Source organism: Nicrophorus vespilloides, unplaced genomic scaffold (assembly GCF_001412225.1).
Source record: "Nicrophorus vespilloides isolate i.1.1-1 unplaced genomic scaffold, Nicve_v1.0, whole genome shotgun sequence".
Taxonomy (NCBI): Eukaryota; Metazoa; Arthropoda; class Insecta; order Coleoptera; family Silphidae; genus Nicrophorus; species Nicrophorus vespilloides.
This window is the reverse complement of record NW_017100106.1, coordinates 456,914-477,937: the sequence shown is the minus strand read 5'-3', so window position 1 is coordinate 477,937 and position 21,024 is coordinate 456,914. Positions and strand designations below refer to the sequence as shown.

Here is a 21,024-nt window from a genome sequence, read left to right as displayed (position 1 = left end):
CCATCAGCTGCGTCCTACCATCGAAGCGTCAAGATCCTCATCGAAATGCACTTATGATTCACTGTTTTGTTAAAACAATAAAGTTGATCGTTGTAATTATAATGCCTATATTAAATGCCTGCTTTAAACGTTTTACCAATGAATTCGTTTAACATAAATTATGCAATAGCAACACATTTACTTGACACCTAAAATTTAAAATAAATATAAACAATACTGAATGAAGTTAAAACAATTATTAACAAATAATATTTTAATTTGAGAAAATAAAATAGTTATAAACTAGTTTTTAGTAATTTGAAGTACTACAATTTATATGTTCTAGGTTCATAGTTCGAGTTTGATTACAGTCACTTCTTACTAATCAACCGCGAAGTATTCTGAACCTGTAGAACGATACAACCAAGCAAGTTGACCTACCAATTGCTTTAATTGTATTGTATTTTATTACGAACAAAGGACGCATGTTTTATTTAAAAATCAATTTAAAAAATGCTATTATCTCATTTTATTATTAACAAACACTTATTTAGTTCCATGTTTCTGTTTATCTATTTTTAAGTTACTCTGAAAATTTCATAATATAATATATTTAATATAATAAGTAAACCCCCTGGTTGCAATATTTTATAAATTCACATACTTTATATCACAAAAAAAAATGAGAATCGCAACAAACACAAATCCATGATAGTTCTAGGTTTTACAATTCCTTTTCAAGAATAATTATTGTATTAATGTAACATTTTTCTATAAGCAGGCATAAAACATATTTCTACTATAAAAAAAAACTGGAACAATAGCACAGTAGTTTTGAGCTTATATAATCAACACTTATTTATAAAACATTTCTTGTTGTACCATCTCTTGTACACATTTTACTGATAATTAAGAAAACATATTTTTTCTCAACTCCACACAACTATAAAAGTTATGCAACGTTTGTTTTGATTTGTACAAGGATGAAAGCATGGTAGCATTTGCTAAATAGTAATTAACACAGTGATTCTCTAATAGAACATTTAAATGATAAATTTTCAGAAAATACCCTTGAATAGTGAACCTTGTGTTTTATACGTAAATCGTATGAGTCAATTACCAAAGTTTAAATTTTAACTTATGCAACTAAACAGTCAAATATATGTGATTTATAAACATAGTTTCAAACGATATTATATTATATCTCGTAATTACTACTATGTATTATACTAATATTATTAGTAAAATAAATAAAATAATGTTTAATAGTCTTTATAATAAATGTAGTGCCAATCGAAAATTTAGTTACTTTTTCCGAATTCTGTTGGCACCACTGTTTCCAAGATGAACGCCTGTAGATTGTGACTATTTTCAGTTCTTTTGAACAAAACAGACATCCGGTAGGTACACTGTTCTGGAGCTGTGATATTATTTTAATATTTTTTCTCAATATTAGGTAAAAGAAGTAAAAAATCTAACGCAAAATGTGAACTAAAGCATCGTATACAAAGTATAGTGTGAAAAATTTGTGAGATTTATTATATTTAATGTCGATGTCTTAAGATTTCCTTTCGTGTTATTTTTTTTAAGGTTATGTTTAACGTGTGTACATAACATAACAAGTGCTTTACCAATGTTTTTCCATGTAAGTTAATTCATGTTTTCTATTTTTTAGCAATGGCTGACGCAAAACCTAAAGCGGAAAAGAAGACCAAGACCAAGGCACCAGCCCCAGAGGCTGCTGCTGCCGTCGCTACTACCCCCAAAGTGAAGGCTGTTGCTAGACGTGCCCACCCCTTGACCAAGGGTCGTTTGTATGCCAAAGCCATCTTCACCGGTTATAAGCGTGGTCTTCGTAACCAACACGAAAACACAGCTCTTTTGAACGTGGAGGAGTGCAAATCAAAACAAGATAGCTGGTTCTATGTTGGCAAGAAATGCGTCTATGTTTACAAAGCCAAGACCAAGGCTTCCTGCCCTGGCAAGCCCAAGGGCTTCAAGACTAGGACGCGCGCGATCTGGGGCAAAGTAACCAGGCCACATGGAGGCAGTGGAGCTGTCAGGGCCAAGTTCAAGCGCAACTTGCCTGGTGAAGCCATGGGACACCGCATTCGCATTGTAAGTTATATGTTTCCTATTCACTAATTCACCATTAGTTGTTTTACTTTATTTTTGTTCCAAGTTAATGTATAAACAATCTAAGTGTTTGCTTTATTATTTGCTTTACTACATTTATTTTTACTATGATGCCTTATGACATTTGAAACCTGAAATCAAAAACTTTGATGACAGAATATTACTGATAAATTCATAATGTAAATTGTAATTGACATTTATTTTCTGTCTAAATTCTAAATTGCTCGTTTTTGTTGCAGATGTTGTACCCCTCCAGGATTTAAATTTTTACACTGTAACTAAATTAAAAGCTTATCAATAAAGTATTGGTAAATAATTTCTTAAATGTTCTTATTACTTTTATCCTACCTCCAAAAAAAATGTATTTTATAACTTTATCTATGTTTACAAATTTAAGTACGAAATTAATCAATATTATGAAAATTTATAAGAATGTTTTTCTCTTAAAAGTGTAATAATAAGTTGTCGCATTCGGTTTGAAATATCTTGCTTTGGTTACTTAGAGAAATATTTTTTGTTTGTTGGTACTACTGCATTCAGTTTGGTTTGCTTCAGTTTAGTTTTCATTGAGTGTTTCATTTATAGTGGGTTGAAGTGATATTAAATCGTAGTTCGTTATAAGATTTTTTTATTGTGAATAAATATAGTCATGGATTTGCTGGGCTCAATAATGAATTCTATGGACAAACCGCCGACGCCAAGTGAAAAAGAACGACTTGTTATGAAGAGTGAGTCGAAATTGGACCTAAATAGTTAACCTCCATAGTCATGTAAACACTTAATATTTATTTTTTTCCTGAAATATTTATTTTTAGTTTCGTTTTGAATCATATATGTATCTTTTATTTTTGTAGAAAGAAAGGAGGAGTTTGAGAAGCGCAAAACCATAGAGAAGGGAAAGTTTGAGAAATTCAAAACAGATATTGAGGAAAAGTTTAAAGTCTACTTTAAAGATCCCAAAAATGCATATTTAAAATTTCATCCTATGGACAATATCTACAGAAGTATAGTGTATGCAATCTACAATTGTTTCTTAATTATTTTTGTTACGAAGGAATATTTGTAGGCATGAAGTAGCTGAAACTATGGGATTAATATCATATGCATTTGGAACTGATGGAGTTGATAGATATATCAGGGTATATAGAAGAGACATGCCACCATGTGAGGATGAATTGGCTGCAAGACGCAGAGGAGACCCATGGAGCGAACAAATAAAACAAGAACTGATTGAAAAGGTAATGAAGCATTTTTTTATATGATGAAACAATTACATTGATGAACATTTAGAGAAAGAATGATAAAATCGAGGAAGAGGAATATTTGAAACGTAAACCAGAGAAGTTTGTACCCAATTCAAATTACAAAGATAAATATGCTCATTTGATTGGACAAGATGCAGCTTTAGAAGCTGCCAAGAAAACAGAAACAAACAAAACTTATGGATTTGGTAATTACTATTATTTTAATTAATCTGTATATTACTATAAAATTTCGTTTTAGTTCCAAGTGAAAATAAAAAAGATCAACGCTCTATAGAACAAACTATGGCTGATATTAGGGCTAAAAAACGTTTGAAGACATCACATACAAGTACTGATGCCAGTAATGATTAACTTAAATGTTATCTAACTATATTAATTTTTATGCGTATTTTTAAACGCAGTATTTAGTGTTTACAAATATTCCGTTGATGAATATTTTATGTTTCTATTAGTGGGTGAAACGCCCTGCAGTAAAGCCGTGTATTCTTTTTTTAATTTGGAGAGTTTGGCGCATTCAAATTGGTTCACATCTGAGTACTTGGTTTGGACCAAACTTAGAAGTGTGTTCAGTAAAAAGTCGGCATTATTTGTGATGAATTTACGTTGCTGAAAATAAGAGCGGAATATAAAATCATGTATTTTATATCAAAAGAAATTCTACCTCATATTGCGACTCCTTGCGCAATGATTGTTCGATGTGCCTTAAATGCGCATCAAAAACGGTATATAGCGTTTCATCAATTGAGTAAAGAAGATCAGATGTTTGTAGTTTTAAACAATCTTCGATTAATGCTAAGTAGAGCTTGGTGAAAGCCATAGTGTTTGCAGTTAATTGAAGCCAGCAGTCGCCTGTTAATCAATTTCGATGTATACATTTGTGTTTTTATGAAGTACGATTAAATTTACCAGTAACATATGAATCCAAGATCAAACCCATTTCGTTATTTTCTTGTAAAAATCTTGCCAATCCCATTTTCGACTTCAAATTTAGTGGAATCCATTTGTCATCCAAAGAGCGAACCTTGATTGCATCTATAAACTTATCACGGGTATCCTTTAAAGCTCTGGACAGAGGTGTACGAAGAGCTCCGTCGAGTTGATAACATAAATCTATACCATACGAACAAAGCTATAAAGAAAAAAGAATAACTTCATATTATTCTCCAATATTGATCAATTACCCTTTCACACTGAAGTCGTACTAAAACTACACATTCTGTTAAAACGGAAAGCGGAGTTTGAGGCATAAAAGCTTGCTTAATGAAATGCGCACTGAACAAATTAAGTTCATTACTTGCCCAAACAACGTAAGCTAAAAAGAAAACCATGTATTATCTATTATAACTTTAGATTATTTTTTACCAGAAGCACAATTCGGTGAATCAGGGAAAGCCCTTAAAAATTCTTCTGTCATGTGGCACATATTGGTAAATACGACACTTGATAGATATCGAACATAAACAGTAGTTGAGCCTTCACGTTTAACTCTTTTGCATTGAGTTTTCAGCATACTGCTGCAGAGTTTCAAAAATAAGCCACAAGATTGGGTTGACCTTCCTAATTGATTTAGCAAACGAACTGCTCTTCTAGCGGCTCTCAAACCACCTTGCAATGATTTATCTGGATTCACTTCTAATTCCTTCATTAAAACTTCTGTCAAAAGCACGTTTCTTTGCTCAACCTAACAAATAATTTTAAATAATAAATACACATCAATCTTTTTATATAACATATTTAATTACCTTTCTTTGTATATCTGCTAAAATATGGTCTGATTGATTATTTGATGAGATATATTGCATTATATAATCTTTAGCTTTTTGTAAAAGAACAAGAGCTTCTTCGAAATGCCTTTGAGCCACACAAACGTCCAATTCTTCTGGAATGTCTAGAAGCCAGTCTGGATGATTTTCCTCTTCTTCTTGATCATCAAACGCTAAAAACAATTATGTTTAAATAACAAGTTAAATTGTTTAACAATACCAACGATTTAAGGTTGAAGATTCTATAGATATTGACCGTGATGGAGATTTTTCACATATAGTCTCGCGCTTCTGTTGGTCGTGAGCCAATCTCAGTTTCTTTGCCTGTTCGAATTTATCGAGCCAATCTTTCTGCAAATACAGAATGTTATCTGTATTATTATAATATATTCATACAAATTACCTTGCTAGAATTAGATTTGCATTGAAAGACTCTTGTGTCTGGAAATGCAAGAAGCTTGAAAGCATGCTTTACATTTCCTAAATCTCTAACATTCACAACAGCTAAGCTGCCAAGTTCGTAATAAGCTTCATGCTTGTAACGTTTTCCACTATTTCTATAATTATAAAAATTGTTGCTTTTTAATAATATTGAGTAAAATATTTACAAAAAAACGACTACTTACACATTGTTAGAAATTGCTAAAAGTAAGCCCTCAGAAAATAAGAAAGCATATACATTTTTAATGGGAATGTTCTCAGCTACATCCAATTCTGATAAGAATCCTTCATGTTGTAAAATTATGTTTGGTACATCTAAAATTGACTAAGTATTCCTTATAAAATAAGACATATCAACATAAGTGATAACTTACAGCACATCCTTCAACTTTTTCTAAAACACAAGCTATTTTTTGCCTCCTTATTTCTTCATCCCTTTCCTCGCTATTCTCCTCATTGCTTTCTGCTTCAACTGCCACTGTAGTATCATCACCAAGGATAGATGTATTATACAAAGAATTTAATAAAGACCTCTGCTCAGTCAATAAATGGGACAGCTGATACATTTCACTTTCGAGATCTGATTAAATATTTGTTCAGAAAAGCAATATGACTATAAATTATTTCTATATTTCTAAATGCATTTAAAAAGGATACGAGATATTTCTTTAGCTGTATCAATGAACTGGATATAATTTTTATAGACATTCCGCTTAAGGTTTTCATTAGTTGTTTCATATAAGCCATGTATTGTCTTACGCAAACGAATCAATTCTTGGCCACCCACACAACTTTGGGATAATTCTTTAACATCTATGAGGAAATATTGTTATAAATTTATCAAAAATATAATGCTCCTGGCTTCTAGAACCTTAAACTTACATTTATCTGGATTAAAATCAGTAGAACTCAAAAGAGAAATAGATGGATCTGCCATTGTTATTCAATTGTTACAACAATCATGTATAATATTGTACTTGGTATTTTGATTTTATTGATGATAACAAATGTCAACTTTGACAACTCCCACATAAATAAACCTATGAGAATAACAGTACTGACATTGAGTTGTTGGTTGCCTATAGATTTTACGTATGATCATGTAAAGACACGTACTGCAGAAGGACACGTCAATCATGCGATAACAAACTTATCAGAGATTGAAAATAATTGGAATGGTTGGAAACGTGATACAGAATACACACCCTACGTGTCTTATTTACATCAGTATTATTTATTTATATTTTCTAATACTACTTTCATAAAACTCCAGAAATTGTATTTGAATGCCATGCAATTTGTTCCAATCCTACATAATGTCACCAACAATATGTTTTATTCAAAAATAATGTTTCCGTATTTACATGTACTAATATAATGTTTGTGTTGTCCTGAGTAGAGCAATTAGTTATATTTTTACCTTGTAGAAGGGAAATTCGGCAATATACTTATATACTTGTTGATATGCTGCTACAAATAATAATTTGTCTAAATTTAATTTACTAAAATAATGTAATTTTTGTATATAAATTGTAAATCAACTTTTGATATCCAGGTCATTGTATTATTATAATACTTTAGGCCACATACAGCATTTTAATGTTAGAGAAGCTTACTGAATAGTATAACTTTATTCAATAAAATCATAATTATTTTAGAACTGCTTTAATATATTGCTATACGCTGATTTTCTTAATATCTACTGTTTCTGTTTGCTGCAGTTTTAAAAAAATAAATAAACATAAAATATAACTACTGCAAAGTACTATTGACAATAGGTCTATCTGCCCTAAATATAATTATTTTTAGATTTATTGTGTATTCATTTTCTATTTGTTGCAAATGGAATCAGTTATTACAAAGAAGTAGTATTTACAATATTAAAAGACAATTACATCTAAATCTTTTGAATTCTTTGTTAGATGAAAATTAGCGACTTAAAAGTTTTAATTACCATTTCGATATATTAAAATGGGATCTGGGTCTATATCGCAAGCCCGACAACCGAAAGACCGTCTATTGAAATCCCAACTGTATCGAAATTCCGGCTATATCAAAATCTTGACAACCATAATCCCGACTGTATCAGAATCTCGATAACCATAAACCCGACACACATAATCCCGACTATATCAAAATCCCGACTATATCGAATTTTTTTTCAATAACATTTTGAAATTATTTCGGAGCGTAGTCAGCTTGTGTTACACTTTTATTATTAATAACAAGAAATTATTATTAATTTACTTGATTTTGTTGAATTATTCATAATAAACCTTAACATTATGAAATAATCTCAAATACAATTAGATTATTAATTATTTAAAAATGTTATTGTAGATATTTTCGATATAGTCACGATTATGGTTGTCGGTATTTTAATATAGTCGGGTTTATGGTTGTCGGGATTTCGATACAGTCGGGATTTTGACGGTCGTGATTTCGATACAGTCGACATTTCAAACGTCGGGATTTCGAACGTCTGGAATTTGATTGACGGTATTTCGTTTGTCGGGCTTGCGATTGCCAGCGATTAAAATGCCTTGTCAAGGTCTTTAAAAGTGAAATTTACTTTTAATAATTGATTTCACTTCAATTTTAATGAAAATGTGCATCGATAAATTTTATATAAATTGTTTGTACCAACTGTACTGGTTATTCGAAATTAGAAAAAACAAAAAGTACTTAAGGCAAATGATTCATAGTAAATTACAAAGTTTTGTCTAATTCTTTTTTTTTTTGCATTTAAAACCAATTTGTCTAAAAAAAAGTGCCGATACTTTGTTCCCTGCACTAAATTACATTTTTACATTCACTCTAAATTTTTAAATTCTGTTATTAACATATGGATTGAGAAATTTTATTTCAAAATCTTGTATCTGTATATACAAAATATTAAGTTTTTGTGTTGTCAATTATAAATAAAAATAAACAGATAACGGTTTTAATCTATAATATAAATATATAAATAATCCTTTTTCAGATAATCACTATTTAATCTGAGAAACATCAATTTCAAAGATATATTTCTGTTAGCTGGACCATTTGTAGGATGTAATAGGGCTATAACTTAATATTAAAAACTAAGTCTACTAGTAAGTTTTAAAATTGCATTGCATTCTAAAAATAATGGATTGTGTAAATAAAACGAAATTAACGTATACAATTGTGAACGTGAATTTTAGCACGAATATGTTTTTTTCATTTGGAATTAGTGTAAAACTAATTGTATATTTTTTAATCCTATACGAAAAAAAAGCAATGACACACAATGCACATTATGTCATTCAAACGTAAGATCGTGTAAGTTACGCATGCGTATAGGACACATGTGTGTTGGACCAATAATGTTAGCCCACGAAACTTTGTTGTTGTGTTCGTGTCTCATCTATTTAGTCCAGTCAAATTCGTTCAGACTTATCAAATATTCCGCAATGAGTGCAGAATTTCAGTGATTTTTCTTGATAAGCGTTTATATTTATACGTGCAATGATGAACAGTATATTCGACACGATGTTAGTGAACAATAATTTAGTGAAAAGAATAACCCCATGTATACTGTTATTACTATTAGAACATATATTAGGTGGTGAGCACAAGTCCGAAAAGTTAACCTCCAAACGTCAGAACTAATTGTTTCTTCTCCTTTGCAGTATGTGAAGCTGTTTCACAGGCGGAAATAAGTAATCACTTAGAGTTAGGCAAGCAATTCTTAGCTAGAGGACAATTATCCGATGCCTTGACACATTATCATGCAGCTGTTGGTAAGTTCGCACAACCTAATTTTTATAAATAGACAATTCTAAAAGCTTTGCTATTTACAGAGGGGGATCCAAGGAATTATCTGACATATTTTAAAAGGGGAACTGTTTATTTGGCCCTAGGAAAATCGAAAAATGCTCTCAGTGATTTAGACAAAGTGCTTGAGCTCAAACCAGATTTTACAGCTGCAAGAGTGAGCCGTGGTGAGGTTCATCTCAAACAAGCCAACTATGATTTAGCTCAACTGGACTTTTATAATGTGGTAAGTACTTTATTTCTATTATAATCCAAAGACACTATTCAAACATCAATATTTATCTATTTGCAGCTGCAAGTGGATCCATATAATGAAAAAGCCAATGAGTTAATACATAGAATTGATCCAGCTAAGGAGAGAGAACAGTTGGCAAAATATTACTATGGCAATAATGATTATAACAGTGCTATTCACACTCTGTCTGAAGCAATTGAGATCAGTCCACAGGCAGCCAGACTTTATGAATTAAGATCAGAAATGCATATGGAAAATAATGATTTCTTATCAGCTGCAGCTGACATTAAAGCAGCAACGAAATTGCAATCAGACAACACAGATGGCTACTTTAAGCTGGCAAACTTGTTATACCAAATGGGCCATGCAACAGATGCCTTAAAGTCTATAAGAGAATGTTTAAAATTGGACCCAGAGCACAAGGACTGTTTCCCATTATATAAAAAAATCAAGAAAGTTGAGAAATTCTTAACTCAATCAGAGACTTACAAAGAAGAAGGCAACTTTGTGGAATGCATTGCTTCTGCTGAAAAGGCGTTCAAAAATGAAAAGGATGTTCAAATGATCATTTTGGAATCGCAAAAGTTACTTTGTCATTGTTACATGAAGGATGAACAAACTTCTGAAGCAGTCAGTGCTTGTTCTGATGTGATAAACGTCCAACAAGACTTAAATGTTTATTGTGATAGGGCTGAAGCCTACATTATGTCAGATCTCTTTGATGATGCCATAAGGGATTACAAATCTGCATTAGAAATAGATCAGAACTTTGAAAGAGCCAAAGAGGGTTTACAGAGGGCACAGAAACTGCAACAACAGAGTGAGAGGCGAGATTATTATAAGATCTTGGATGTAAAAAAATCCGCTACGAAAAAAGAAATTGTTAAAGCATACAGGAAACAAGCACAAAAATGGCATCCAGATAATTATCAGCTAGATGAAAAAATGAAAAAGATTGCTGAAAAGAAGTTTATAGACATTGCTGCTGCCAAAGAGGTAAGTTTTGTTTTGCCTCCTATTGCTTTAAGCGCTTTTGTTACATTTCTTTATCATACAAATTGGGGAAATTGAGCTAATCAAATATCAAATGTTATCAGTTTTATACATACATATTTTTTTTTTTTTTGTAATCACTTTACTTTTGTTACGTTGGTGTGTCATTGTAATTTGTATCAAGAACAAAATTATTGTAATGAATGAATTCAGAAACATGAAAATAGGTGTTAAGATGAATGTTGGTTTGTCCGTTGCAGGGTCAAATAGATGACTGCTCATGCAACGTAGATAGCCTTGACAATTTTAATAACAACAAAATCTACCCGAGATTGCAAAGTCTGCTCACAAAAGACTATTTCAGATTTTACAAAGTAAATTTGAAGAAAGATTGCCCCTATTGGGCGGATGACAGTAGATGCGCAATGAAATACTGTCACGTGGAGGCGTGCCACGAGGAGGACATTCCTGCGGGACTGAAAGCCGTCGTTGCACCACATAATAAATATACGATGGAGAGTTGCGAGGACGATGTTGAGCTTGGTTTTCTTAATAAAACATTGAGCGCCAAAGTCATAGAAGATTTTGTATTGTGGGAAGTATACGACGATTCTCAAGATAATTTTTGTATAATCAATGAGAACGACAGCGAGTCTGAATATGTGGATCTACTATTGAATCCGGAAAGGTACACCGGCTATAAAGGAGATTCGGCACACAGAATTTGGCATACCATTTATATGGAGAATTGCTTCAGACCAACGCGAACCAGTTTTCACGCTTATATTCAAAACGATAAACTAAGCGGCATGTGTTTGGAAAAGAGAACATTTTACAGGGTAATCTCTGGTTTACATGCCAGTATCAATATTCATTTATCAGCAAAATACCTCTTATCGGAGAAGAAAGGTTTAGGCCTTATATCAACACCGATATGGGGTAGGAATGTAGAGGAGTTCCACAGAAGGTTTGATCCCGAGAACACGGACGGAGAAGGTCCTAATTGGATAAGGAATTTGTATTTCCTTTACTTAATAGAATTGCGGGCAATCGTCAAAGCTTCGCAATATCTGCAGAAGGAAGAATTCTACACGGGTAACGAAGCAGAAGATTGGGATACGCAGCTTGCAATCAAGGATTTGTTGAATGTGGCAAATCAATTCCCAAATCACTTCAATGAACGAGCGATGTTTGCCGGCGGAGATGAAGCTCAGAAATTGAAGTTAGAATTTAAAAACCACTTCCGGAACGTCTCCAGTGTAATGGACTGTGTGGGATGCGATAAGTGCAAATTATGGGGAAAACTTCAGACACAGGGTCTGGGCACGGCTCTTAAGATATTATTTTCTGGTAAATTTGATGACCATAATACTCCCGACAATTACATTCATAATTCCAACAAAAAAGACTTCCAGTTGCAGCGTAGTGAAATAGTTTCATTAATAAATGCCTTCGGTAGACTATCGGAAAGTATTTTCGAATTAAGTGAATTTCGTAAATTTTCTAGCTGATTAATAGTTATTATTTATATAATTACAAAGAGAGTACTTATACATCACTTTTATTATTTTTCTAATTATAATTTAATACGGGTAAATGGTGTTTAGCATATAAGAAAATTATGTAAATACTTGTTGTGTAAATATTTATTAAAAAATATATATGTGCTGAGATTTAATAAATTTGTTTATTTAACGCCTTCGCAATTTCAATTACATTCATGGTATATTTGCTCAATTTCCCCATTATTCATATACATCAGGAATAGTTTTATGAACAAATATGTGTAAGGGTGTATGATTATGTTGTATCTTTTTTAGGTGTTGACTGATGAAGAAAAACGGCGACAATTTGACAATGGCGAGGACCCATTGGATCCAGAATCTGGTAAAGGAGACATGCCAAATTTCCACCAATTCCACTCGTTCCACGGCAGTCCGTTCCAATTTAAGTTCCATTTTAATTAAATCAATTTTACGAATATTTATTTTCCTTTCGATTACGTCTCTTTTATACAATTATTAGTGATTTAATCTGAATATTGTCGATACAGTCATCCATCAATGAAATTGCTTTCCACGGATATTGAAGCGAACCACTTGCGTTACACGCAACAAATTGAATTTGTCATTTAAAAATGAAAATACGTAATATGAAATGTAATGGATGGAATTTTTAAAGTTTCTGCTTAAATTATTAATTCTTGTCTACTAATTCTAAAGGAGACTGCTTAATCTTATTTTGTTTCGTGTACAATTGAGTCATGATTATTATGTACATATTATCATTTTCTTTTTCTAATAAATTATATTAATTTATGATTTATAGTTGAATACAAGATACATTTATTTGAAACCAAAAAAAGCAAAATGTACATTAAATGAATATAGTTAAAAACGGTATATTTTTGTTTATGTTATTGTTATCAGTGATTTTATCTGTCGTAGACAGCTGCTTGAGCAGTTATGAAATTAAGAAAAAGTCTGTAGTAAAAGTCATTTATGTATTTACTTTAATTTATACAATAATTATTTTAAAGTAAATATTTTTAAAAGGAATTGATTTCTTGTTAATGATGATGATAACGTGACAGAAAATCCATAGAAGTGGAAGTGTATGTTGGCTACACTGTTGATGGGGGCGGATCGGATTGTATAGGACTGTCAAAAGCTGGTTGTCAAGTGCAGCTAGTGCTTTGTCAAAGTTGACAAGTGGTAAAAACAACATAATAAAGGAGTGAGGAAAAATGGCAGCGGAAATAAAGCCTGCTACACAATCAAATGACAAGTTTTGTACCAGCAAGAAGCCGGCTTTGTTGGCAAAATTAGAGGGATGCCATGACGAAATCAACGCAGCCGTAATTATACCGGGTGAGGAGGGCATTATCAGTGTCTCCGATGATAAGTAAGTGAATTGCGATGTTATGATTCTTAGCTGTACTTGTTTCTTTTCATTTTTTTAATCTAATTTTCCTATATGACAAACAATGTTGTTCATGGTCATTCTGTTTTATACATAGAGGTAGTCCTTATCTGTTATCCAGCTGTGAACATTCCCATCATATCAATTATTCATCTTATTAATACACAGTGATTACATTTAGATGAATTGTTTGAACAAAATATTTAATTTCTGAGTCAGTTTTTTTTGTACAATTATCTCATGTTTCATGATAAGACAATTGAGTGTTTGGAATTTTCATTGGACTTATCTTTATCATTTGTTTTAGGACTGTCAGAGTATGGCTGAAAAGAGATTCAGGCCAATATTGGCCAAGTATTTGCCAGTACATGCCAAGTGGTGCAACATCATTATTCTATACTGTGGAAACAAGACAATTGTTTATTGGCCAAGAAAATGGTACTGTGTCTGAATTTTCATTGGCATCTGATTTTAACAGGATGATGCCTGTGAGGGAGTACTTGGCTCATCAAGGCAGAGTTACTGAAGTAATTTTTGCTCTCAATTGTGAATGGGTGCTGAGTGTAAGCAGGGACAAAACATTTTCTTACAATTGTACACAAACTGGAAGAAACATTGGTATTTTCACTGCTGAAGCCTGGTGCACTGCTCTACAGTATCCTTTAATTTTAATGGACATTGAAGAATTTGACATACTTGTTATATATTTCTTAACAATAATATTAGGTTTGACTCTCAATCCAAGCATGCATTTGTTGGTGATTATTCTGGGCATATTACCATGCTTAAGTTGTCCAACAATGGGGCTTCTGTGGTTACTACTTTGAAGGGTCATTCTGGATCAGTTAGAACTTTGGCCTGGGATATGGATAAGAAAATGCTTTTTAGTGGCTCATTTGATCAGACTGTAATTGTTTGGGATATTGGAGGTCAGCAAGGAACTGCATATGAATTGCAAGGACATCATAACAAGGTCTATATATACATTGCAATTTATCTTAAATGATTCTAATTTAACGAGTTCCATTTCTAGGTGACTGCATTATGTTTTTTAAATACAACGAGGCAGTTGGTAAGCGCCGGCGAAGACAATGTCCTTGTTTTCTGGGACATGAGCAGATCGAGACAGGAGACCCCAGAATGGATCGAATCGGACACCTGCCAGATGTGCGGGCGCCCGTTCTTTTGGAATTTACGAGCCATGATGGATCAAAGGCAATTGGGTCTAAGACAACATCATTGTCGCCATTGCGGCAAGGCCGTATGCGATAAATGCTCCACAGCTCGTTTGGCCATTCCCAATATGGGCTTCGAATTTGCAGTGAGGGTGTGCGAACCCTGCCATATTAATTTAAAGGATGTGGAGTGAGTTTGAACCAGTCGCATCAGTAATATTTGAGCATTCATTATTTGTATTTGCAGTCGTCCTTCCTTGGCCACATTCCATGATGCCAAACACAGTATATGCGCAATGAGTTTGGATGAGACTCGCAAGAAGTTGGTGACAGTAGGTCGCGATAAGCTCATAAAAATCTGGGACATCTCCGCTTTACTATGAAAGGGTTGTTGTTTTAACTGTAATTCTTTTTTGTTTATGTTATATCAGACTGGATCTTATCAACTACTGTATTGGAATGTGATTCACCAAATTAAGATATGTCTAATTATTAGAGTGTGCTATTGTTTAATTTGTAAAGATTTATGAATATTATTACTATTATATTTATATTGTATAGGTTTCATTGAGGCATTTCCAATTTCAATGGAATATTATTTACAACATATTTGAAAGTTTATATGTAAATAACAACTTAATTTTATCATTATTTTGTCAACAACTTAAGGACTAATATCTAAAATGGCTTCAATAAATGGAATAACATCTGTTGCATTCGAAATAATAAACCGTGGCAAAGGATTATTGTTTCCTGTACTAAATTTGATGAATTGTTATAGTATAAATTTAACCATTTCATACTAATTTTTATTGCAGGTCATGTAATTATAGCTGAAACTGGATACATTCCTGTATTACATTGATATGTATTTCTTTTATGCAATTATTTTCAAACAAATCAAAACAACTCCTACTAATATATGTATCCTGCCTTAAGGTTTATAGTTATATTAGAGGGATTTTCTACTAAATCTTATTTTTTAATTTAAAAACATTGATATTAAATGGATAATGTTTCCCATTTAATGTAATCAATTTATCGTGTCAGTAGAATCGATATATAATGTTTTTAATAACCTATAGAACTAGTTAAACCTTTTAAAGTACATTTTTATAATGATTACTAGTTACAAGAATATTATTGTTTAATTAAAAAACAATCTGTATGCGTTGAGCTGTAATTTGTATAAATATGCAATGTTAAAACTTATATTATAAAATAAAAGATAAATCGTCTAAGTTCTGCAAAATATCAATTGAAATTGGTTCTATTTTATACGAGTTATTAAATCTTTCAGCTTGATACATATTAACTGGTGAGTTATCCTTATCTTTTCTTCAATAATAACTATGTCTAAATTTAAGTTGGTAGACGTGTTTTTTTTGACAAAAATGTCATTTTTGAAGGCAAACTTCGCGCATATTGCTTTCATCACCAAAAGACCAAAATATTTTGATGTAGAAAATTTTAAATAAAATCCAAAGAAATGTCCGTGTTTGAGAAATTGCGTCGTTTCGACGCTTATTCTAAGACCATGGATGATTTCAGGATTCGAACCTATGGGGGGGCTGCAAGTAATATTTTTTTTAATAATTTAATTAGTAGTGGTAATTACTTTTTTAATATTTCAGTTACTATAATCAGTATAATAATAATGGGATTATTATTTTGGGTAGAATTAGTTGACTTTGTTACCCCTAATTTATCAGAAGAATTATTTGTTGATACAACTCGGAGTCCTAATATTAATATTAATTTAGATGTAATTATACCCACAATATCTTGTGACTGTAAGTTAAATGTTTAATTATGTAAAAAAAGAAATATTTGCACTAAACATGTGTATTATAGTTTTAGCACTAGATGCAATGGATTCATCAGGTGAACAACATTTAGAAATAGATCATAATATATATAAACGTAGATTAGATCTTGAAGGGAATCCAATTGAAGAGCCTCAAAAAGAGGATATTACAATTCAAACAAAAGAAGTTACAGAGGTATTGTTCATAAATATTACAAAATTTTATACTTACTATATGAATTTAAGGGCACCAACTCAACAGAAATTCTTTGTGGAAGCTGCTATGGTGCCAGTATGGATCCTAAGAGGTAAATATTTGTGATAACTCCAATTGCAGTAATTACATACTAATGTTTTAGATGCTGTAATACTTGTGATGAAGTTAGAGAGGCATATAGAGAGATGAGATGGGCATTAGATAATTTGGAAAATATTACCCAATGCAAGGATGAGAAATACAATGAAAGATTAAAAACTGCATTCTCACAAGGTTGTCAGATATATGGTTCTTTAACAGTGAACCGAGTCAGTGGTAGTTTCCACATTGCACCCGGAAAGAGCTTCAGCATTAATCATATGCATGTACATGATGTACAACCATTCTCATCAACTGTTTTTAATACTACCCACACCATTAAACATCTGTCATTTGGAGCTAAATTAGATGGAGATGCTCACAATCCATTGAAAGATACCTACAGTGTTGCACATGAAGGTAAGACATTAGTTTTATCTTTTATTAGGTTTTTAATTGTTTTAAGATGAAACAGCATTTAAATCATTTAATTTTATTTAAATAAGAAAAATTAAAAATATCTACAGTGTAATATTAGCGTAAAAATCACATTACATCCGTTTCGCTTTTTTTAATACTAAATATTAGTTATCAGTACATCATGCTAATTAGTAACAATTGCTTTTCAACAAAATCCCATATGATTTCATATTTCACACTAACATCTCAACCCAGATCCAATTGCCAAGAAGGTGCCAAACGAACCACCTCCTTGAACCATTACTTTACCAACTGTATTTACTAACTCCCTTCCTCTCAACCCAGTCCTGAAACAATGCAGCATGACAAAAAGATACATCAAAAGGTTATGTAATGCTATACCTGAGTGCTGAAAAACCACCAAACAAGGCACCACTGGCCATTCCCACACAAAAACCTAAGAAGAAACCCATTTTCATCTTATCAAAGCATGAGGGACCCTGTTGTTGATATACACCTCCTGGTACAGGCATTTTGCATCTAGAATATCAATACACATTAATAACCATAGGCTTCGAACACGCTATACTATGCTTACGTAATATTTTCTATATAAGCTATCGATTGAAATGTATGTTATTGCGGATTGTAACAACTCTGGGAAATTTGGACATTAACATGCGGCCATATTAACTTTTCTTTAGTGATGTCAATGACATCTGTCATATGTGCATGGCGGCAAATTTAAAATTGTATTTTGTTTGGAACTTTTATTAATACTTTTTCCTTCTAGGTGCAACAATGTTTCAATACCACATAAAGATCGTACCCACGTCTTACGTAAATATACGAGGGGAAATTATCAATACAAACCAATTTTCGGTAACTAAACATCAGAAGGTGATATCAGTTTTAAGCGGGGAATCCGGAATGCCAGGGGCATTCTTTCAGTATGAACTGTCTCCTTTGATGGTTAAATTTACCGAGAAAGAGAGGTCCTTTGGTCATTTCATTACAAATCTGTGTGCCATCATTGGTGGCATTTACACAGTCGCTAGTCTTATAGATGCAATGGTTTATAGATCTGTGCAACTCATTCAAAAGAAGATAGAGTTGGGAAAATTAAACTAAGAATAAATTTCTTCATAATATTTTATTTATAAGCTTTTTAAGAATATGTTGTAATCTTCTATAGGGCATTTGCAGACCTGATCACAGAACACAAGATCATTACCTGAAACCAAGGTACCAATTGATATATAGCCTGGTTCTTTTGGATTGAATTGATCCAAACCAAGTTTCTTAACAAACATATGTCTCTGTTTTAATCTGAATGGTCTGCAGTTCAGAACTTCTGGTATTTTGGATATTGTTTCTGTGGAAATTTGCATATCCCTATGTAAGTATTCAAAAGTTTCTAACATATTTTGTTGTGCTAAAAATGGAAAGTAAAATTATAAAAAAATATGATTATTAACATACACATACCTTTCATGAATATGTTTGGTTTCTTTAATAATATTTCCTTTCTCTCATCATCTGTGAAACCCATCTCTTCTTTTAAAACAAAAGCATTTCTTTTAATATGTTTAAAACTGTATGTGATCAGTTTAGGTTGTTGTACTGCTAATTGACGAATGTCATTACCAGTTAAGGCAAATTCGTTTTGAAAGAATCCCAATCTATTATCTATATCTTTAGTGCTAAAACAAGAAATATTTAACAGGTTTTTAATTTAGAGATACAAAATAAAAACCTAAACATCAACCAATATGGATTATGGCCTATTATTCTGATAATCATATCATTTGTAAATTTTTTTGAACTCAAATAATTTATCCTTACTTGCATATTTTCTAGGCTTTGTTGAAATATATAAGGATTTTTTGTAATTAACCTGCCAACAATATCAATTTCCAATCCTAACTCATGCAAGAATATAATATGATTTTTAACATCTTTCTCAAAATCTAATCCTAAGATGTATTGTGGTACAGTTACTTTTTTCTCTAGTCTGTGTAAATCAACACCAACTTTCAGTAGTTCTTGCAATGTTACAGATTTATTTACATAAGCTGCAAAATTAAATGTTGGCTTCAGGTAAGGAGCAACATGTGAAATGTCTTCATCACATTTATCCAACACTGAAGACTGTTCATGCGGAATTTTTGCAATTCCATTGAATGGGATCAAGTCATCCTGTTTTTGCACTATCAAATCAGAGAATCTCTGAATTAGATTTGTTAAACCTAGTGGTCTATTTTGGCACAAACTGCTTAATTCTCTGCGCAACATTTTTATAAATTGAGACTATTTACATTTCTTATATTAATATTGTAGAAGGTTATGTTTAGTTTAGTTCTGTGAAATTCCGTTAGAGAAATATATTCTGTAGTTATTATAGGTTATAAACAATTTTTGATTTAAAAGAAGTTTAAATATTAAAATGAGTAAGGATATAGCTAATAAGGCATGGAATATGATGCGAGCCCTCCCAAGGGTTAATTTGGCTAATATTAGGGACAATCCAGGTACTCGTTTGGTAAAATAGAGTTTATAACCTAAAATCTTGTTATATTATTATATTCTTGTATTTTAGGGAAAGAAACGGGGTAGAGCACAGCATGGTGGTGATAAACATGGTGATGGTAATAAGGGCTCAGGGCAAAGGCAAAACTTTTTGAGAATTGGTTATGAGACTGGTAATAATCCATTCTATTTAAGATTTCCACATGAACCTTATTACAAGGGACACCAGTAGGTTTTGAATCTTCTTGCTTAATTAATGATATTAACATAATGTATATATTGTAGCTTGAAAAGGCAATATCCACCAATGTCATTGAGTAAATTACAATTGCTCATAGATACAAACCGATTAGATATTAGCAAACCAATTGACTTGGTGAGCTTGTTAAATACTGGATTATATAAGCTCCATCCAGATCAGCGCCAGTTTGGTGTGAATTTAACAGATGAGGGTGCTGATTTATTTAAGGCAAAGATAAATATTGAAGTGCAATGGGCCAGTGAATTGGTTATAGCCGCAGTTGAGAGGGCAGGTGGTGTCATAACCACATCTTATTATGATCAGCACAGTTTACAGACAATGTTAAACACTAAGAAATTTTTTGAAAGGGGAACCCCAATACCAAAAAGGATGATTCCACCACCAGATGCAATTGAATATTATTCAGATCCCTCAAACAGAGGATATCTGGCTGATCCAGAGAAAATGTCACAAGAAAGATTGGTATTGGCTCAGAAATATGGCTATGAATTACCTCAAATCGAAAATGACAAGGATTATGGAATGTTGATTGAGAGAAAAGATCCTAGACAAATTTTCTATGGACTTCATCCAGGTTGGGTAGTCAATTTAAGGGAAAAGGTTATTCTCAAACCACAGGAGGAAGAATTATTGCAGTACTATAATTCGTAGATGATTGGAAATTTGTTTAGTTTTAATTTATTACTTAATAATAAAAAAATAAATACATAAAATCAATGGGGTTTATTTTTATTTTATCTTTATTGAAATAAAATCCTCATTTAGGTAAAAGTCAATATGACTAAGGGAAGAATATAGCCAGCCCTTATATATTTATTAATTAAAAATATAAAGTGGTAGACACAATATAATAATTACAATTTTTTTTCGTTTTTCTTTATCATTACAAATAGTAAACATATTTAATTTCATATTAAACATTTACATTTGATTTCAAGTGTTTATTTATATACCAGTTTCGTTTGTATATTATACATATATATATATATAATATATTCATTAAT

At 31.8% G+C, this 21,024-nt stretch overlaps 9 protein-coding genes across 10 annotated transcripts; 6 read left to right on the top strand and 3 right to left on the bottom strand.

The window, feature by feature from the left end:
• Positions 1-1,297: 1,297 nt before the first annotated feature.
• Positions 1,298-2,440, top strand: LOC108568266 (60S ribosomal protein L35a). Its single transcript, XM_017929241.1, has 3 exons — positions 1,298-1,379; positions 1,655-2,097; positions 2,355-2,440. The coding sequence occupies exons 2-3, from the start codon at positions 1,657-1,659 to the stop codon at positions 2,376-2,378; spliced, it is 465 nt and encodes a 154-aa protein (XP_017784730.1). The 5' UTR covers positions 1,298-1,379; positions 1,655-1,656; the 3' UTR covers positions 2,379-2,440.
• A 193-nt stretch (positions 2,441-2,633) lies between these two features.
• On the top strand, positions 2,634-3,747 carry LOC108568287 (sperm-associated antigen 7). The gene is made up of 5 exons (XM_017929270.1): positions 2,634-2,843; positions 2,970-3,126; positions 3,182-3,353; positions 3,406-3,565; positions 3,619-3,747. The coding sequence occupies exons 1-5, from the start codon at positions 2,765-2,767 to the stop codon at positions 3,729-3,731; spliced, it is 681 nt and encodes a 226-aa protein (XP_017784759.1). The 5' UTR covers positions 2,634-2,764; the 3' UTR covers positions 3,732-3,747.
• A 31-nt stretch (positions 3,748-3,778) lies between these two features.
• LOC108568286 (exocyst complex component 8) lies at positions 3,779-6,803 on the bottom strand. The gene is made up of 12 exons (XM_017929269.1): positions 6,467-6,803; positions 6,242-6,397; positions 5,959-6,164; positions 5,770-5,909; positions 5,547-5,700; positions 5,368-5,494; positions 5,123-5,316; positions 4,743-5,061; positions 4,562-4,692; positions 4,287-4,509; positions 4,042-4,229; positions 3,779-3,986 (listed from the first exon to the last, which is right to left on the bottom strand). Exons 1-12 carry the CDS (start codon positions 6,519-6,521, stop codon positions 3,792-3,794), a joined length of 2,088 nt encoding a protein of 695 aa, XP_017784758.1. The 5' UTR covers positions 6,522-6,803; the 3' UTR covers positions 3,779-3,791.
• Positions 6,804-8,843: 2,040 nt separating this feature from the next.
• Positions 8,844-12,591, top strand: LOC108568285 (dnaJ homolog subfamily C member 3). 2 transcript variants are annotated; one of them, XM_017929267.1, is made up of 5 exons: positions 8,844-9,173; positions 9,238-9,348; positions 9,409-9,608; positions 9,675-10,613; positions 10,871-12,197. In XM_017929267.1, the coding sequence occupies exons 1-5, from the start codon at positions 9,074-9,076 to the stop codon at positions 12,119-12,121; spliced, it is 2,601 nt and encodes an 866-aa protein (XP_017784756.1). In that variant the 5' UTR covers positions 8,844-9,073; the 3' UTR covers positions 12,122-12,197. The 2 variants fall into 2 exon arrangements, with proteins under 2 accessions (XP_017784756.1, XP_017784757.1); XM_017929268.1 differs by lacking the exon at positions 10,871-12,197 and adding an exon at positions 12,431-12,591 and having other exon boundaries at positions 8,894-9,173.
• A 648-nt stretch (positions 12,592-13,239) lies between these two features.
• LOC108568258 (WD repeat and FYVE domain-containing protein 2) lies at positions 13,240-15,479 on the top strand. The gene is made up of 5 exons (XM_017929232.1): positions 13,240-13,514; positions 13,840-14,187; positions 14,259-14,505; positions 14,566-14,897; positions 14,955-15,479. The coding sequence occupies exons 1-5, from the start codon at positions 13,357-13,359 to the stop codon at positions 15,088-15,090; spliced, it is 1,221 nt and encodes a 406-aa protein (XP_017784721.1). The 5' UTR covers positions 13,240-13,356; the 3' UTR covers positions 15,091-15,479.
• A 625-nt stretch (positions 15,480-16,104) lies between these two features.
• Positions 16,105-18,670, top strand: LOC108568274 (endoplasmic reticulum-Golgi intermediate compartment protein 3). The gene is made up of 6 exons (XM_017929251.1): positions 16,105-16,284; positions 16,342-16,500; positions 16,562-16,710; positions 16,761-16,822; positions 16,874-17,229; positions 18,023-18,670. Exons 1-6 carry the CDS (start codon positions 16,197-16,199, stop codon positions 18,358-18,360), a joined length of 1,152 nt encoding a protein of 383 aa, XP_017784740.1. The 5' UTR covers positions 16,105-16,196; the 3' UTR covers positions 18,361-18,670.
• Positions 17,287-17,949, bottom strand: LOC108568278 (reactive oxygen species modulator 1). The gene is made up of 3 exons (XM_017929255.1): positions 17,828-17,949; positions 17,632-17,769; positions 17,287-17,576 (listed from the first exon to the last, which is right to left on the bottom strand). The coding sequence occupies exons 2-3, from the start codon at positions 17,760-17,762 to the stop codon at positions 17,468-17,470; spliced, it is 240 nt and encodes a 79-aa protein (XP_017784744.1). The 5' UTR covers positions 17,763-17,769; positions 17,828-17,949; the 3' UTR covers positions 17,287-17,467.
• LOC108568275 (transcription termination factor 3, mitochondrial) lies at positions 18,368-19,534 on the bottom strand. Its single transcript, XM_017929252.1, has 3 exons — positions 18,986-19,534; positions 18,718-18,932; positions 18,368-18,664 (listed from the first exon to the last, which is right to left on the bottom strand). Exons 1-3 carry the CDS (start codon positions 19,522-19,524, stop codon positions 18,387-18,389), a joined length of 1,032 nt encoding a protein of 343 aa, XP_017784741.1. The 5' UTR covers positions 19,525-19,534; the 3' UTR covers positions 18,368-18,386.
• A 49-nt stretch (positions 19,535-19,583) lies between these two features.
• LOC108568276 (39S ribosomal protein L15, mitochondrial) lies at positions 19,584-20,696 on the top strand. The gene is made up of 3 exons (XM_017929253.1): positions 19,584-19,771; positions 19,829-19,986; positions 20,044-20,696. The coding sequence occupies exons 1-3, from the start codon at positions 19,676-19,678 to the stop codon at positions 20,669-20,671; spliced, it is 882 nt and encodes a 293-aa protein (XP_017784742.1). The 5' UTR covers positions 19,584-19,675; the 3' UTR covers positions 20,672-20,696.
• The last annotated feature ends 328 nt before the right edge of the window (positions 20,697-21,024 follow it).